Source organism: Nakaseomyces glabratus, chromosome L (assembly GCF_010111755.1).
Source record: "Nakaseomyces glabratus chromosome L, complete sequence".
Taxonomy (NCBI): Eukaryota; Fungi; Ascomycota; class Saccharomycetes; order Saccharomycetales; family Saccharomycetaceae; genus Nakaseomyces; species Nakaseomyces glabratus.
The window spans coordinates 700,624-716,828 of NC_088962.1; the positions used below are offsets into that span (position 1 = coordinate 700,624).

At 38.3% G+C, this 16,205-nt stretch overlaps 8 protein-coding genes across 8 annotated transcripts; 5 read left to right on the top strand and 3 right to left on the bottom strand.

Annotated features, from left to right (window-relative positions):
* Nucleotides 1-309: 309 nt before the first annotated feature.
* Nucleotides 310-1,662, top strand: STR3 (cystathionine beta-lyase STR3; the record flags this gene model as incomplete). The annotated part of the gene is made up of 1 exon (XM_449040.1): nucleotides 310-1,662. The coding sequence occupies one exon, from the start codon at nucleotides 310-312 to the stop codon at nucleotides 1,660-1,662; it is 1,353 nt and encodes a 450-aa protein (XP_449040.1).
* A 527-nt stretch (nucleotides 1,663-2,189) lies between these two features.
* On the top strand, nucleotides 2,190-3,368 carry GVI51_L05973 (putative hydroxyacid dehydrogenase; the record flags this gene model as incomplete). The annotated part of the gene is made up of 1 exon (XM_449041.1): nucleotides 2,190-3,368. One exon carries the CDS (start codon nucleotides 2,190-2,192, stop codon nucleotides 3,366-3,368), a length of 1,179 nt encoding a protein of 392 aa, XP_449041.1.
* Nucleotides 3,369-4,622: 1,254 nt separating this feature from the next.
* On the top strand, nucleotides 4,623-6,518 carry TPN1 (Tpn1p; the record flags this gene model as incomplete). Its single annotated transcript, XM_449042.1, has 1 exon — nucleotides 4,623-6,518. The coding sequence occupies one exon, from the start codon at nucleotides 4,623-4,625 to the stop codon at nucleotides 6,516-6,518; it is 1,896 nt and encodes a 631-aa protein (XP_449042.1).
* A 1,727-nt stretch (nucleotides 6,519-8,245) lies between these two features.
* COX4 (cytochrome c oxidase subunit IV) lies at nucleotides 8,246-8,710 on the top strand (the record flags this gene model as incomplete). The annotated part of the gene is made up of 1 exon (XM_449043.1): nucleotides 8,246-8,710. One exon carries the CDS (start codon nucleotides 8,246-8,248, stop codon nucleotides 8,708-8,710), a length of 465 nt encoding a protein of 154 aa, XP_449043.1.
* Nucleotides 8,711-9,520: 810 nt separating this feature from the next.
* CDC55 (protein phosphatase 2A regulatory subunit CDC55) lies at nucleotides 9,521-11,008 on the top strand (the record flags this gene model as incomplete). The annotated part of the gene is made up of 1 exon (XM_449044.1): nucleotides 9,521-11,008. One exon carries the CDS (start codon nucleotides 9,521-9,523, stop codon nucleotides 11,006-11,008), a length of 1,488 nt encoding a protein of 495 aa, XP_449044.1.
* A 578-nt stretch (nucleotides 11,009-11,586) lies between these two features.
* On the bottom strand, nucleotides 11,587-11,973 carry COX13 (cytochrome c oxidase subunit VIa; the record flags this gene model as incomplete). The annotated part of the gene is made up of 1 exon (XM_449045.1): nucleotides 11,587-11,973. One exon carries the CDS (start codon nucleotides 11,971-11,973, stop codon nucleotides 11,587-11,589), a length of 387 nt encoding a protein of 128 aa, XP_449045.1.
* Nucleotides 11,974-12,658: 685 nt separating this feature from the next.
* GVI51_L06083 (KH domain-containing protein) lies at nucleotides 12,659-14,104 on the bottom strand (the record flags this gene model as incomplete). Its single annotated transcript, XM_449046.1, has 1 exon — nucleotides 12,659-14,104. The coding sequence occupies one exon, from the start codon at nucleotides 14,102-14,104 to the stop codon at nucleotides 12,659-12,661; it is 1,446 nt and encodes a 481-aa protein (XP_449046.1).
* Nucleotides 14,105-15,874: 1,770 nt separating this feature from the next.
* GVI51_L06105 (uncharacterized protein) lies at nucleotides 15,875-16,141 on the bottom strand (the record flags this gene model as incomplete). Its single annotated transcript, XM_449047.1, has 1 exon — nucleotides 15,875-16,141. The coding sequence occupies one exon, from the start codon at nucleotides 16,139-16,141 to the stop codon at nucleotides 15,875-15,877; it is 267 nt and encodes an 88-aa protein (XP_449047.1).
* Between the last annotated feature and the right edge of the window lie 64 nt (nucleotides 16,142-16,205).

Genomic DNA, 16,205 nt, shown 5'->3' on the forward strand with positions numbered 1-16,205 from the left:
CCTACTGACTTGCGAAATTGAGTCTAACTCATTGTAGTTATGTATTGGAAAAGACGGTAAGTGATGTTATTTTGAATGTAATGCTCATTCTAATCCTTTTCTGTATAGACAAATAATAAACTGTGGATTGGCAACTATGAGTCAATAGCTATTATGAGAAAATATAATTATTGTCACATATATAAATGTGCAATATTAGTATTAGAATATATTGTTCTGGTTGCTTGACAGAGACCTAAATACTATCAAATTAAAGATACATAAAAACCACAATCCGCTAGTTCTAACCATTTGGAAAAGTCTACAACAATGTCACAGCATTATGGTGCATCTGTAGCGCCTCTATACTTGTCTACTACTTTTAAAGTTGATCTAGAAAATGAAAACAACCAATATGACTATTCCAGGTCAGGTAACCCTACGAGAACGCTCCTGCAACAACAAGTTGCCAAACTATATGATGATATCGATCCAAACTTCGTTTTTGCTGTTTCCAGTGGTATGACTGCTCTAGACGTTGTACTGAGGTCTTTTCTACCTTCTGAGACCAACAATCACTGCATTATTGCAGGTGATGACCTTTATGGTGGTACTCAGAGACTACTAAACCTTCTGAAGATTTCCATAGATACTATGCATTTTGATCTCTCTCATACAGAAAATTTTAAAGCCAAATTCTATGACTTGGTCACTATAAAGAAGACAATTGTGGATATAATAGTGCTTGAGTCGCCAACAAACCCACTTTGCAAAATTATAGACATTCCTCATTTGATTAAATTTATCAGAAAGTACTCTCCAGAAACCCTAATTGTGATAGACAACACCATGATGAGTGGGCTAAATTGCAATCCATTAAAATTTGGTGCAGATGTGGTTTATGAATCTGCAACCAAATATCTAAATGGTCACCATGATATTATGGCCGGTGTGATAATAGCAAAGAATAAGTTATTGGCAGAAAAGATATACTTTCTGATCAATTCAACAGGTTCTGGGTTAAATCCTATGGATTCATGGTTATTAATTAGAGGTTTAAAGACATTGTCAATTAGGCTGCACAAACAACAATTGAACGCCTTGGCCATCAGTCACTGGTTGGAGGAAGGATGTGGTTTCAAAACCCATAATAACAACAACAATCTAAAGACAAGATATATTGGTCTAAAATCACATCCAGATTATGAGTTGCATAGAAGTTTCAACAAAGGCCCTGGTGCAGTTATCAGTTTACAAACAGGCTCCATACCAATATCAAAGAAAATCGTTGCCTCAAAGCTACTGAAACTGTGGAATGTCACTGTTTCATTTGGCTGTGTAAACTCTTTGATCTCCATGCCATGTTTAATGTCCCATGCATCTATTGACCCAGAACTGAGGAAAGAAAGACAGTTTCCAGAAGATCTGATTCGTCTTTGTTGTGGTATTGAAGATGTAAAGGCCTTACAAGAAGATCTCTTAGGAGCATTCGTGGAGGCAGGTGTGATAACAATTAAAAAGCATGACGGAAGAACATACTTGATCAACAATTTGAACGGTCACATTGGTGAGCATTTCATCTACAGTGAATTGGAACATAAGAATGTCTACGATCAATTCTTTAGTTACCAAAATTATATTGAAAAAAACCTACTAGCAAAGCAAAGACTCTCAAAGCTTTGACAGAAGTTGGAAATTGTAGTTTTTCATTAGTTTTCATTAATGCATAGATACCAAAATTGCCATCTGTAATTAGGTCATTCTCGTATATTTTATTAGATTTGCATGTTTGAAGAATGTTAACAATTATGTTACTGATCTTAATATGACCCTACTTTTACTGTAGAGAGAGTAATTACTTTTCTTAAAACGTCCTTGGAATACTAAAGAGCCTACCTATTCATGTAATTACTCTAATAATACATATCAGAGACATTATTCAAACCTATGCTATGTCTTTGGACTAGTATAGTGACAATGCGTGTTTAAAAAAGAAAGAAAATCTAAAATTGAGGGTTCTCGTCGAGAAGATGCATCGTAATAAAGATATCGAAACTATTTGACACATATTGTGTATACTTTCATTTAACAGCTTCAATGGGCCCTACTTGTATATACGTTTCATTTGTATTGTTCAATTCATTCTTTTTCAACACGTAGGGATGTGTAATATACATCTGCTTCGATTTCAGCGTAGCTAATACAGGACAATGGCCTCAGCTAATTCACTACCTAGCATTCTCTTCATTGCTGCACCAAATGAGGCATCCAAGCTCTTACAGTCCACTTATGTGAAGGGTAAATTCAACGTGCTTTATCATATTTTGGAAGACAAGGATAAGTTCATGCAATTTTTGCACGATCACAAAGAGGATAATATTGCAGGTATATATGCAGGATATCCAGCATTCCACACTATTCATGGTCTGACTCGAGAGATCATTGAGCATCCTGACTTTCCATTGGACACATTGAAGTGTATTTCTGTGTGCTCTCGTGGATATAATGCGCTTGACCTTGACGCCTTGGAGGATCACGGTATACAGCTGTACAACTATCAGGACGATATCGAAGAGGAGGGCATCTCTGAATATATCGATGACTTCCAGCTTGGGGAAGTTGGTAACGATGTAGCTGATTGTGCGCTATGGCATGTTCTCGAAGGCTTTAGAAAGTTCTCATATCAGCAGAAACTGTTGAGAGATGTCGGGCATAGTATCCAAGCGAGACAGATAGCTGCCAATAAGCCTCATAAGTTTGCATTTGGTCATGAGCTTGGCATGATACAAGCACATGATGGGTCATCTGTGCCACTTTATGTCGAATCACCAAGAGGTAAAAAAGTATTGATTTTAGGGTTTGGTAGTATTGGGAAAAGAATTGCTTTCAAGCTACAATATGGGTTGGGGATGGAGATCCATTACTGCAAGCGAACTAAGGATGAGCAACTCATTCGGGAGCACCCAGAGTGGGTATATCATAGCATGGACGAGGATTTGTTGTTCCCGGTGTTGAAGCAGTTTGACGCCATAGTGATAGCTTTACCTGGCACACCAGAGACGAAGGGCCTTATCAATGAGAAGTTTCTAAGTCATTGTAAAGAGCATAATTTGATCTTGGTGAACTTGGGACGTGGCTTCATTCTTGACATGGAGTATATAGACGAACTGTTGAAACAGAACAAGATCAGACATTTGGCAGTGGATGTTTTCCCCAAGGAGCCGATTGTAGACGACTTACTACGTGAATCACACCATAACACCACCATTACTCCACACCTGGGCAGTGCCACAAGACAAGTCTTTGAACAAAGTTGTGAACTGGCATTGACTAATATCATCAAATGTATAAACGGCGAGGAAGCCAAGAACCATTGCCGTGTGCTATAGTGCAGCTAGGTTATTTATAAAAGCCATGAACCGTTTATAAACTTTAGCTCAAAAATATATAGTGGAAATAGAATCAGTTATTGGTCTTCCATGGTTCAAGGTATAGATACAGTAAAACTTTTTTCACTAGCATGCGAGTCATCCCACCATGACTCAAATACTTCTATGCGGATGTCTACAGATTGCCATATAATGCATAAAGTATCTTTTATATATCATTGTACGATTAGATCACACGAAACTGTACCACAATCAAAGTAAAAGCACAACGCTGCCACGTTTTGTGTGTGAAGCTCCTTCTGCTTGGCAGAGAGCACTTTAGGTGTCTGCCCTGGACATTCTCAACAAAGCTAAACTTGATAGTCTTTTGGGAGGGGAAGAGACAGCAAAGAGATGGAAGTTTGACTTCTCCCATATTCTTATGTGTAATCGCAGTGGTGTGAGGAGGGAAGGAGTCAATGTGAAAGCGTTAAGACAGGTGGTGGTGTCTTTTGTGCAAGACACAGGCATCGCAGAACAGCATACACACGCACAACCCCCAACGCTGCAAAACCTGGCACCTTACACCCACAGTTTATTTGTATGCCAAAACGCAATTGACAGCCTACCCATAGATAAGACAGCGAGGAGTTAAGACAACGCTTCTCGGTGTTTTTTTTTTCAGATAGCTGGCGATGAGCCCAAAGGGATAGCGCCGTGATGGGCAACCGAGTAATGAGTAATTTGGACTGTTGAGTCTTGTATTGATTGCAACGGTATTGGGAAGCACTCAATGGCTAATGCAGCCTAGATACGGCACCTCATCCGGTGTTGGAGATTAGAAAAGAGCTATACTGACAAGAGCGTGTTGTATGTGTCATCTGGTCTCTAGGTAGCATTTGTATTTGCAGCCATCAGTATTAATCTATAATGAAAAACCTTTTTTTTCTTTCTGAAATAAACCAAGAAATTCTTATATATAATAAGGTATTGAAGTCTTTACTTATGCTGTTTTACTTATCTCTTCACTATTTCTAATTTTTAGCACTTTTCATCATCACAGTTGCAATTTTTTTTCATCTTAGTCATCGGTAGCCCAGCTAAAAAAAAAAATTGATAATTAGATTGGTTTGGATTGATCTAAAAGCACACCTTTTCGAAGTAGATTTTAATTATTCGACTAACCTAGATAATTGGACTGCTTTCTAACATCAGAGACTTGAAATTTCGAAGCACCGACCAAAGTATCTTTTAAAAAAAAAAGACAAATTACTGATGGTTGATGCTGGGTTGGGGTCTTCAAAGAATGAAGACAGCAAAGACTTGCAAAATGTGGTACAGCAATTTGAAGTCCAGTCTGTAGACAACAGTGATTACGACTTGGAGAAGCGCAGCACACATAAGACAGATCCAGATTCCCGTACAAACAGAAGAAACAAGAAGCTATTCGACTTGGACAGACATGACCCCAATTTGAACATATTCATGAAAGGTTTGGCCTACTTGTTATGGCTCTCCGATAAGCTGGACTCTTTCGGTGTTGAAACATCGGGTATTGAAAGAGTTCCGCCATATGAGCGTGGTACAAAGAAGCAATTCTTACATGTGGCAGGGTTGTGGTTGAGTGCCACCGGTGGTTTGTCATCAATGTCTTCTTTCCTACTGGGGCCTTTACTATTTGAATTGAGTTTCCAGCAAGCTCTAACATCCTCTATGATCTCTGTGACTGTTGGCTGTCTGGTAGCCGCTTACTGTTCGATTATGGGTCCACAATCTGGTTGTAGACAAATGGTCACCGCAAGATACTTGTTCGGCTGGTGGTTTGTGAAATTTGTGGCATTGGCTGCTATCATTGGTGTTATGGGTTGGTCTGTTACCAACTCAGTTGTTGGTGGTGAGATGTTGGCAGCTATTTCCAATGACAGAGTGCCATTATGGGTCGGTATCGTTATCGTCACAGTTTGCTCTTTCGTTGTTGCCATTTTTGGTATCAAGCAAGTGCTGAGAATCGAGACTTACATCAGTGTCCCCGTTTTGACATCTTTCTTGTTACTATACATCTCTTCCGGGAACAGAGATTACCTGGTCCGTGAATACAAGCCAATCGACGTTCCTAGCAAGACAATAAAGGGTAACTGGATCAGTTTCTTTTCCCTGTGTTACAGTATCACATCTACTTGGGGTTCTATCACTGCTGATTATTATATCTTGTTCCCAGAAGACACACCACATTACCAAGTGTTCTTACTGACTTTGGCTGGTACATTAATTCCAACTACGTTTGTTGGTATCCTTGGTTTGACGCTTGCCTCCATCGCTAAAAGTTACCAGCCATACGGTGAGGAGTATGACACGCATGGTATGGGTGGTCTATTGTGGGCTGGTTTCTCACGCTGGAACGGATTTGGTAAGTTCTTGGTTGTGGTTTTGATTTTGAGTTTGATCTCTAACAATATTATTAACACATACTCTGCGGCATTTGGTATTCAACTATCTGCAGTTTGGGCTGCTAGAGTCCCACGTTGGTTTTGGTGTATTGTTTGTACCATCGTCTATCTGGTTTGCGCTTTAGTTGGTCGTAATCACTTTGCTACAATTTTGGGTAACTTCTTGCCTATGATCGGTTATTGGATTAGTATGTACTTCATCTTATTATTTGAAGAGAATGTCATCTTTAGAAGATATTTCTTGCACCTATACACTAAGGAATTTCCGGAGTTTTTGCAGCAGTCACCGGATCAGTTATCAGACCAATCCTCAGAAGAGATCAATGTATTGCATAAGGAGGATACAGGCTCAGATACTGAACTGAAATTTAAGGGTACGACTTCTAAGACCGCACAAGTGTTAAGAGAGAAGATGAAGATGCGTGAAAAGGCTACTAATATACATACTCTAAAGCGTAAGCATATCCACACTAAGCACAGATACAATTGGGATGAATGGGACAATCCAGATGTTTTAACTCACGGTTACGCTGCCACATTTGCTTTCCTATGTGGTGTGGCCGGTGTTGTTGTTGGTATGGCTCAAACCTATTGGGTTGGTCCAATTGCCAGAAAGCTAGGTGGACCATATGGTGGTGATATTGCCATGTGGCTAAGTATGGGATTCAGCGGTATTGTGTACCCATGGCTCAGATACTGGGAATTGGTTAGATATGGTAGATGAGTTAATTCACTATGACTCTGGCAATTGTGCCGTACTTACATTACGGATTAAAAAACATTGCCCTTCTTTTTTGTTTTCGTTAAGGTTAGATTTAAATTTTACTTTCCCTTAAAAAATTTTTTTTCTCATTACATCTAACTTTCATTGCTTTGTTATTATTTAATTACTTCTTTTCCATGTTTTTGTTATTATAGATCAAATATTCGGAATTATGCCTAATGCACATTCTTATACATTATTAAACTTTAAAAATATTTTTTAACTATTATTGTATTTTATTTTATAAGGAAATCGATAAATCCTTGAATATGTTAGTATTATTTCGCCCAGTTTTGCAAATTAAAAAAGATATAGTATATATCACAGAATCTACAATGTTGCGGTGTATGATAGCTATCTCAAGTGTAGCAAGAGCGTACGTTCACAAAGCGATAGCAGAAATAAGAGTCATAAGTAACGTGATTCTCAAAATCATCGCTTCCGAGTCAAATTGAGCATGTGATTGTCAAAAGTTACGATATCGTCTTGTACTAGTCAATATCGCATCACATGATCACTGACCAATCAGAACAATGAAAACGGAAGAGCTGGATTTTCATGTACATCACCCATTGTGAGAGGAGTCTCTGCACCTTCTGCCATTTGGTTTAAGTCACAGAAGAAAGGTAGGGAAGGGACTAGTGTTCCTTTGTGTAGGATATATCTACTTGTCTTGTAGTAGGGGATTCTGTTATGTTGAAAGTTCCTAAAATGCTAATCACCGACAAGGCCGTTCAACTTTCTCGAGGCATTGGGAAGATTATCTCTAATGTCTGTCTAATGACAAAGAAACTCTCGACAGTTATTGGGTAGAATGGTGTCTATCACTGAGGGTGGAAGGGTAGAGACTAACCCTTGGGATGTGTTGGGAGTTACATGCCTGGAAGCCCATTGCAATCGCAGTAGTGAGTTGGTTTAGCCATTCAGCAGTCCTCTGGATTTCTCGGGTAATGTAACTGAGCTGCGTTTGCGGGATGGAGAAATTTCAGCGAATTAGACAGTAGAAGTGAACAGACACAACCTTCCTTGCAAAGTAGACGTGCCAGGAGCTGACTGAGGGAGATATGTAGTCCTTTCTTTGATACACTTAGTACTGGTTTTCATTGTTGCAACAACAGACATCCAATTAATTTTGATATCTTGTTCGTTCTTTGTTTTTTTCATAGCTTTTCATTGTATGGGAATCCTTCAGCTCTCATTGGCAGAGTACGTAAAACATATATATATTGTTAAAGATGAAGCTTTGTTCTTATGTTTTTGGTTAATCTCAGCAGAATATTTTTCTATCAAGTCGCTGTTATATAAGTTTTTATTTAGTTTCCGTTATACTTTAACCATCCATTTCTAGATAGTATCTAACTCTTCAAAGTACTTGCTGAACAAGGAAAAGAAAGAAAAATACGAGCATATTCTCAACCCAAGAAAGAGTGTGTTTCTCTATTAGATTTTCAAGAACAGAAGAAGCTACCATAATATTCCAAGTATTTTGTTGTTTTCATACATATCACAAATATACTGAGAAAGGACTTAATAACATTCCAAAGACTGATTTTTTTTCATTTATTTATTTCAGATTAAGAGCAATACTGCATTTCCCCTCTCAGTTTTGCTAACTTGAACCAACAATTTAGAATTAATAAAACCCAGTACTTTAACAACTACAAGACATAGATTAACAGAAGATAAAGATGATGTTACGCAGCACTTTCAGATTTGCCAGACCAGCAACCAGATCCCTATGGACATCCCGTGTACTATTCAACAGTAAGCCAGTGACCAAGACCGCACAGTCGTTAGCAGACGTCAACGGTCCAGAGAGTTTGCTGGGTCCAGGTGGTAAAGAAGGTGAGATTCCAACTGAACTGGAACAAGCTACCGGTCTAGCCAGATTGGAACTTTTGGGTAAGCTAGAAGGTATTGATGTCTTCGACACCAAGCCATTAGACGCCTCCAGGAAAGGTACCATGCAAGACCCAATCGTGGTCGACTCATATGACGACTACCGTTACGTCGGCTGCACAGGTTCCCCAGCTGGTTCCCACACAATCATGTGGTTGAAGCCAACCGTGAATCAAGTAGCAAGATGCTGGGAATGTGGCTCCGTCTACAAGTTGAACCCAGTCGGTGTCCCTAACGAGCACGACCACCACTAAATCCACACCCCATGAAAAGAAGAACTAGATGGTGAGCCACCAGTAAGAGAAAATTTATATATTATTATTCATGTCTAAGGATTTTGTGTTTGTGTTTTTTTTTTCCCTCCATTGGTCATTTACAAAATCCAACTCTAATGAACCATTTGTCTTTCATACATTACTGTGCAAGTGCTTTCTCAGCAGTGATAGACTTACACAGTGTTTTCAAGGAGTGTTCTCAAGTATTATTTTTATGTTTACAACCCACTGTTAGTTTTATCTTTTTTTTATTTCCTGAGACCCACTGTCTATTTTATTTTTTAACTACTTATCTACCTATTCCTATTTAATATCTACAAGAATACAAATATTCCTTTGCAAACAGAATAGAGTAGCACAGAACTATGCATTTTAGTATATATATGGTAAATCACATGACCTCCTCCCATCACAAGATCAGTATAAGGGCATCAGTCTGCTGTGTGAAGAGCCCAAAGGGAAAAATAAAGGGCGAGAAGGGAGGGACAAGAAAAAATTTGTTTAAAGGAAAGGACGACAAGCTTTTAAAGACAACGAGGGAATCTTTTGGGAGAAAATTATTTGTAAGGGAAGGGATTGGGAAGCTTAGTATTTAAGGTTGTTGTTAGAGAGCCGCTAGTGGAACTTGTAAAGTACAAGGTGGAATACAGATTGTAGCACCTGGGTTCTACAGAGTAGGAGAAAAAAAAAAATTAGAGCCGGCAAAGGACGATAAAGTTCTGTGAAAAGAGAGAGAGATAGACTTTACTGAGGCGGGCTAAGAGCAAGAGAGCAAAAGAGAAAGAAAGAATGGCGCAGGATAATTTTGATTTCAAGTTTAGTCAGTGTTTCGGTGACAAGGCGGATATTGTGGTGACGGAGGCGGACATTATCACTGCTGTGGAGTTCGATCACACTGGTGATTTTCTGGCTACTGGTGATCGTGGTGGGCGTGTAGTGCTGTTTGAGCGGGGGAATGATACCAAGCATTGTGAGTACAAGTTTCTGACTGAGTTCCAGAGTCACGATGCCGAATTCGATTACTTGAAGTCCCTGGAGATCGAGGAGAAGATAAATCAAATCAAGTGGTTGAAGCCCACAAATAAGTCGCACTTCTTGCTAAGCACCAATGACAAGACGATTAAGTTGTGGAAAGTGTACGAGAAGAACATCAAGCTAGTGTCATCCAACAATCTGTCAGAGAACTCGAGGAGGAGATCGGGTGCAGGCCTGAGTAGCAACAACTCCTTGATGTTGCAAAGTTTGAAACTTCCACAATTGTCCCAACATGATAAGATAATTGCTGCCGCACCAAAACGTATCTACGGTAATGCACATACTTATCACATTAATTCCATATCTCCAAACTCGGACCAAGAGACGTTTATAAGTGCAGATGATTTGAGAGTCAACCTATGGAATTTGGATATACCGGACCAAAGTTTTAACGTCGTTGATATCAAACCAGCTAATATGGAAGAGTTAACAGAAGTCATTACAAGCGCTGAGTTTCATCCACAACAGTGTAACTTATTTATGTATTCAAGTTCGAAGGGTACCATCAAGTTATGTGATATGAGACAAAATGCATTGTGTGATAATAAGAGTAAAATATTCGAAGAATACCTGGATCCAATGAATCACAACTTCTTTACCGAAATAACGTCCTCTATTTCAGATATAAAGTTTAGTCCGAACGGAAGATACATTGCTTCAAGAGATTACCTGACTGTAAAGATATGGGATATCAATATGGATACAAAGCCAATTAAGACAATAAACATCCACGATCAACTAAAGGAAAGATTAAGTGATACTTATGAAAATGATGCTATTTTTGATAAATTCGAAGTCTGTTTTAGCGGTGATAGTTCTAGTGTTATGACTGGTTCATACAATAACAACTTTATGATATACCCTAATGTTGTTACTAGTTATGATGATGCTATGCAGGATTCAGCTAAGGGCACAGAATCACAAGTGAAGAATAATGAGAGGCCATTCGACACACAGAAGAGCAAGAACTCGATAACAAGAAGAAATGATAGCAACAACAGCGGGTTACGCGACCAGGCTATCAATAATGAGCACACTGATGAGATAGTTTTACAAGCAGACAAATCCGCCTTCAGGAACAAGAGATTTGCATCTATGAATAGCTCCGCAGCAATAAAAAACAAGGAATGGGATGATGACATTGATTTTAAGAAGAGTATATTACACTTCTCATGGCATCCTAAAGAGAACAGCATTGCTATAGCAGCAACAAATAACTTATTCATATTTTCTGCATTGTAACTTTTATAGCTTTGTTAGGTGACATTTTTGTTTGACAAAATTTCCTTGACTTATTAATAATCTTTTGTGATTCTTTACATAATTGATCTTTTCCCTTATTAAATAATTGAGACGCATAGCTTATTTGCACTGAGTTGTCTAGTTTGGCTAAAGTTGTAGCATTGTTCAGAGTGGCATTCTTTAGACACTTTCAGAATGATCGTTTATTTGTTATATTAACTAATAAGTTTAAACTGACATACCAGAAGTCTTTTCATTTGTTGTTAATGTATTTTACTAAATAAAGGTCTTATATAGTATAATTGAATATTGATTAGATTGTGAGGATAAAGAATAAATATATTTGTTATCTTATTTGAATATCAATTAGAATGTGTACTTTCTGTGACAGAAAAATAATGTAATTGTTAAGAATAGAAATAGAATTTGAAATAAAGAATCATGGGGAAACAGGATGAGTAAACTAGCCTCTTATGAAAAAAAAACTGACCAGGCCTTTTTATAAAAGCTCATAACCTGGTTATGGTAAGATTTAGTTAAACGTAATATATCATTTTTGGTAAATATGGTCAGTTCATTTATTCATCGTGGTTAATATGTCTGTTGATAACTGGGTTCCAGAACAAAGTCTTGTCACCATTACCCCAGAAGAATGGCTTCGATCTTATGTTTTGGAATTCGTAGTCTCTTGGCCATTCGCTGTCTGGGACGTGTTTCAAATGTTCCCTGTGGTCAGCGTGCTCCTTCTCCACAAAGTAGGTATTTACGGCGGTCAAAGCAATAGCTGGCAAAGCAACGAATAAAGAAATCTTAACCCATACGCTGGTGGTGCCAACAGCATGCTTTTCGGTAGCCTCTAGAGATTGCTTGAAAGCCTTTGCGGCAGCTTCATTTGGCTTTCCGAATGCTGGCTTCAAAGCATGTGGTGGTAAAGTTGCGTATCTTCTCAAAGCTTGTCTGTACATTATTAAATAGTTTGTATCGTTTGTTTGTCTGTTATACTGAAGTTGTTAACTACAAATAATGAAATATAGTGCCAGAAATGTTGTTTATTTCGATTATATATTACTTCAAGGTTTTTTTTTTCCCTCTTCTTCTTCCTTTTCCCAGTTCTCTGTCTAGTATATCGGTGAAACCACTAGCAAGAATCCCCAGTGCATAATAGGTCAGACATTGTTCCCATTGAAGTGAAAGATTGATGATTATTTGCTAGGCCATCACTTCGTTGTGGATTGTCCAATCCCTAAGCTGGTGCGACTCGAGGAAGGGACTCCATCTCATTCGCCGATAGCAAACCCACTAAGAAACAGTGGTGAGAAGCGGAGGGAAGACGAAAAACTTGGGATGCGAAGCGGGTGGGATAGGGCTGTTCAGCCGAAAACTGCGGTAAATCGCGTACGACGGAATTAAATCAGAAGTCGTATGTATTGATTTCGGATACCTGTGCTATATATTCTGATGAATGCTCAGGTGGTCAAGGATCATATATAGCTGCCCGGCTTCCCGTGTCAAACAGTTGATTTTAAAGAAAATGTATGCAATATATTGTACTATCTACTGGTCAACTAAAGTAATGTGACTTTAGTAAAAGCCAGTGGCTTATAAAAAAAATTATTTTACTCTTATCTATAGCAAGGTTATTCTGTACTGTTACAAGTGTTCTTCATTGTTTTCGTTGAGAAGGTGTTTCTTGATCTTGTTTTCAAGCTTTTCTCTGTCCCTTCTTTGCTCTTCAACCAGGTTTGCCTGTAGTAGCGCTTTAGCTCTTTGTACATTCTTTTCGTCGGAGCTAGTGATAGTGAATTTCCTATACTTGCTCTCGTCTTTACTACCTCGTTCATCTATAAGTATCTTGGTCCTTGTAAATTTCCGCAGATTGGCTAACCTGCTACCACCTTTACCAACAAGTCTGCCTACATAGCCTTCGGGGATCAATATTATATCCACAAACATCTGTTGATCTGAAGATATTATAGTATCGGTACCAGAAGTATGTAATAAGAGTGTTTTTGAAGCTGTAGATGAGTCAGAGGTCTTCCTTGAATGATTAGAGTTAAGCGATCTTTGTGAGGACACCTTCTGTAGTGTATTATGTTCTTGAGTTTGTTCATTAGATACCGCACGTTTGCTATGATTAGAAGTTTGCAACTCAGGTGTATTGTTCTGATCATGTGCTTCCTTGGGGGATATTATGGTCTTGCTCATACTAGCGCTATCACTACCGGTATCGTTTTTATTTTGGTTAGAGTTATCTCTTTTCTTCTCGGATAAGTTTGACTCCGATCGATCAACACCTTCCTGTGTTGAGCTCTTACCTTGTATCGAATCACCATTCGGTTTCTTGGTCTTCTTCTTGGATCTTTTCTTCTTCTTATTGGGCTTTATAGGGGTAGGTTCATATTCTACCTGCGATACCTGTTCAGAATTCGTCGTTTTCTCTCTCAAAATAATATTGTTAATTTCAACAAGCGCTTCGATTATGTTTTGTGCGAGACCTTCAATCTCGAAAACACGATCTGTACTTTGAGAGAGCTTATATTTTGAAGCTTTCATTCTCAGGTCATATTTATCACGTAGGTCGGCTATCCTGTGTCCTTCTGATCCCAGAACCTTCGATAAATTTGTATTTGAAACCAGCATCCTTATAAAGCTCAATTTCTTGATATCATTGACATTATTGAAGAAAGTTGGATCTGCTCTTATTAAAAGTCTTTTTAAAAAGGGTTTTTCAACAGAATCTATTATTCTTGTAACTTTAGGATTGTTGACCATTATAAGAAGATTTAGAAGTCCCAAGGACACGTCATTTATTGATCCAGTTAAAGTAATGACATAGTCACGAAGATACTCATCTTCTTTGGTATTCTTCACAGTGACAGCAGAAGCAAACTTCTTCTTCACAACAGAATTACCATTAGGTACTTCATGGTTTCTCTTGGCTGTCTGTATACTGTTTGGTTTGGCAGTCCTTGATCTATTGTCAAATTTTGGTATATTATTGATCCTATTCCTCCAATCTGGGTATATGATCTTTAGTGCATAGAACTCTTCCTTTGAGTAAAGACACCTCAATCGCACTTGAGACTCAAGATCCATATCTGTACAACAAATATAGAGTATAGTGCGGATTCAATTCTCAATGATAAAATATCTTTCTTTTCTTTTTTCTTTCTGTGATGCTATTATGACTACTAGGCTAGAAAAGAAAGAGTGTGATTGTAATGAGTTTATTGTGAATAGTACGAGACTAAAGGCCAAGGCGTAAAACTAGCGCGGTTTGTTAGGATAGTTTTGTCTACTTGATTGCAAATACCAGAAATTGATACGATATGTTTTCTGGTCAATATTTTTGCTATAACTACAACGTTTGACGCAGTGTTCCTCGGGCTTATTTTGTTTTTGAGGATTTGTAGGGAAACACGGTGCTTTCCTATAGGTGTTATTTATTCCCCACAGTACGGCTATAAGTTTGCCTTTTTTTCTTTTACGATTAAGCTTTATTCGCACAGGTATTTTGAACCCTGGACTGCACTTATAATGGGAGCGGTTTGTTTTAAAATAAGGCCAGGCTTCAGTGTAGGGGAAAAAAACTATTAAGTACACCTGTTTAAACCAAAAGTATTTTTTGCGTTTTATAGTTTATGCTTTTCTTGATCCGGTTTATTAATTTGATTTGTGGGTATTGCTGGAGCTGTGTCACGATCTCTATACTATTAAGGACCAGACGTAATACGCAATGAAAGCTAAAAATGCGTACAGATCAAAAAAAATGGTGTTTTCCAGTTGTAATGGATATAAGCTTTTCAAGATATGGAGAAAGAACCGCACGGGCAAATTTTTTAATTGCAAAACTTATATTGATCTTCGCCTAAAAAAAAGAAAAAAGCGAATACTTGTAGTGCAGGAAGATAGAGTAGATGTGCTTTCTGGAGTAGATCAATGCAACTCTGGACGTAAACTTCGGTGCACTTTATCGAACCTGAGTGCAGTATTTGAGTGTGCTCAAAAACAAATAAGGGAGTAAGCTTTCCACAATAATATGTAATCTTGTTTGAGAAAAGGCCACCGGTGTTTCAAAAGCAAGTTTTGGCAGTAGGACTGGTCGGTGATGTGTAGATCAGAGTCTATTTGCAAATGGAGTAGAGGCTAAAACGGTTGGGGAATAAAAGTATTAATGATGGTAGACTATGATTTGCGTGGCCACATTAACTATAGGTCAGTGCCTGTTTTCTTCCTTGAGTGAAATGAATACTTGAATATGCTCTTGACGTTTCTTAGTGTGTTGGAAATAATTTGTAAGATCAAAAAAAAATAGAGGATATTTGTCCCTAATGGCAAAGCCTATGAAGAATGCAATGCCATTGACGTATTAACCGAATATTTTGTTTCAGAGTTAGAGAGCATCGATTTTTCCCATGAGATGGCCTCTTCGTTAACAAATTTTCCTGGGCTTTTCATTGCGGATTGCACAGGCGATTTGGAAAGGCCGACGTGTTTAATTCGTCATTCTGATCCATGTTGCATGGCTCGTTCCGTGTGCTATCCCCCCCCCACTTCCCAGGTTATGCGATGAGCTTCGAACGTTTCTTATGTCCCCATTATAAAATAAGCAAGTGCATATTATTAGGGATATTCATTGATTGCTTTGATGGTAGTGAAAACAGTAGAGGGAAATGGCGGAAAGAATTGAAGTATATAGGTATAGTAAAATCTTTGTATAGTAAACAATTTTGTTTCTTTATTTGAAAAACTAAAGCTACATTTAAATAAAAAAAAAACTTCTTTGGGCAAATATGAATGTTAAGGTGAATGAAAGGAAAGATCAAAGAATGTGGGAATGTGAGGGGGGTCGGTTAAAGGCGGCATTTACATACCTTCTGTTTGCTTTAACAGGTGAGCTTTCAACTCGCCTTGCACAGTGGCGACGACTTCACCGTCTCTAAGCAGGTATCCTGGCTCTGTGGGCTCTTCTTTCAAGATAGTGGTGATCTTACCCATGTTCTCCTTACCGTAGTGCTTCTCTTGCTTAGCCATGAACTCCTCGTAACCTTTCAAAGTGGTCAGCTCTACTGGGGCACTCTGTAGGAAAGACCCAGTTGAGTGTGTAGTGTCGTTATTACCAGTCTTGTACATTTAAAACAGTCTAATGTTATGTGATCTTGCAATCTAGTCTTCTAGCGATCTTTGTAATCTAGTC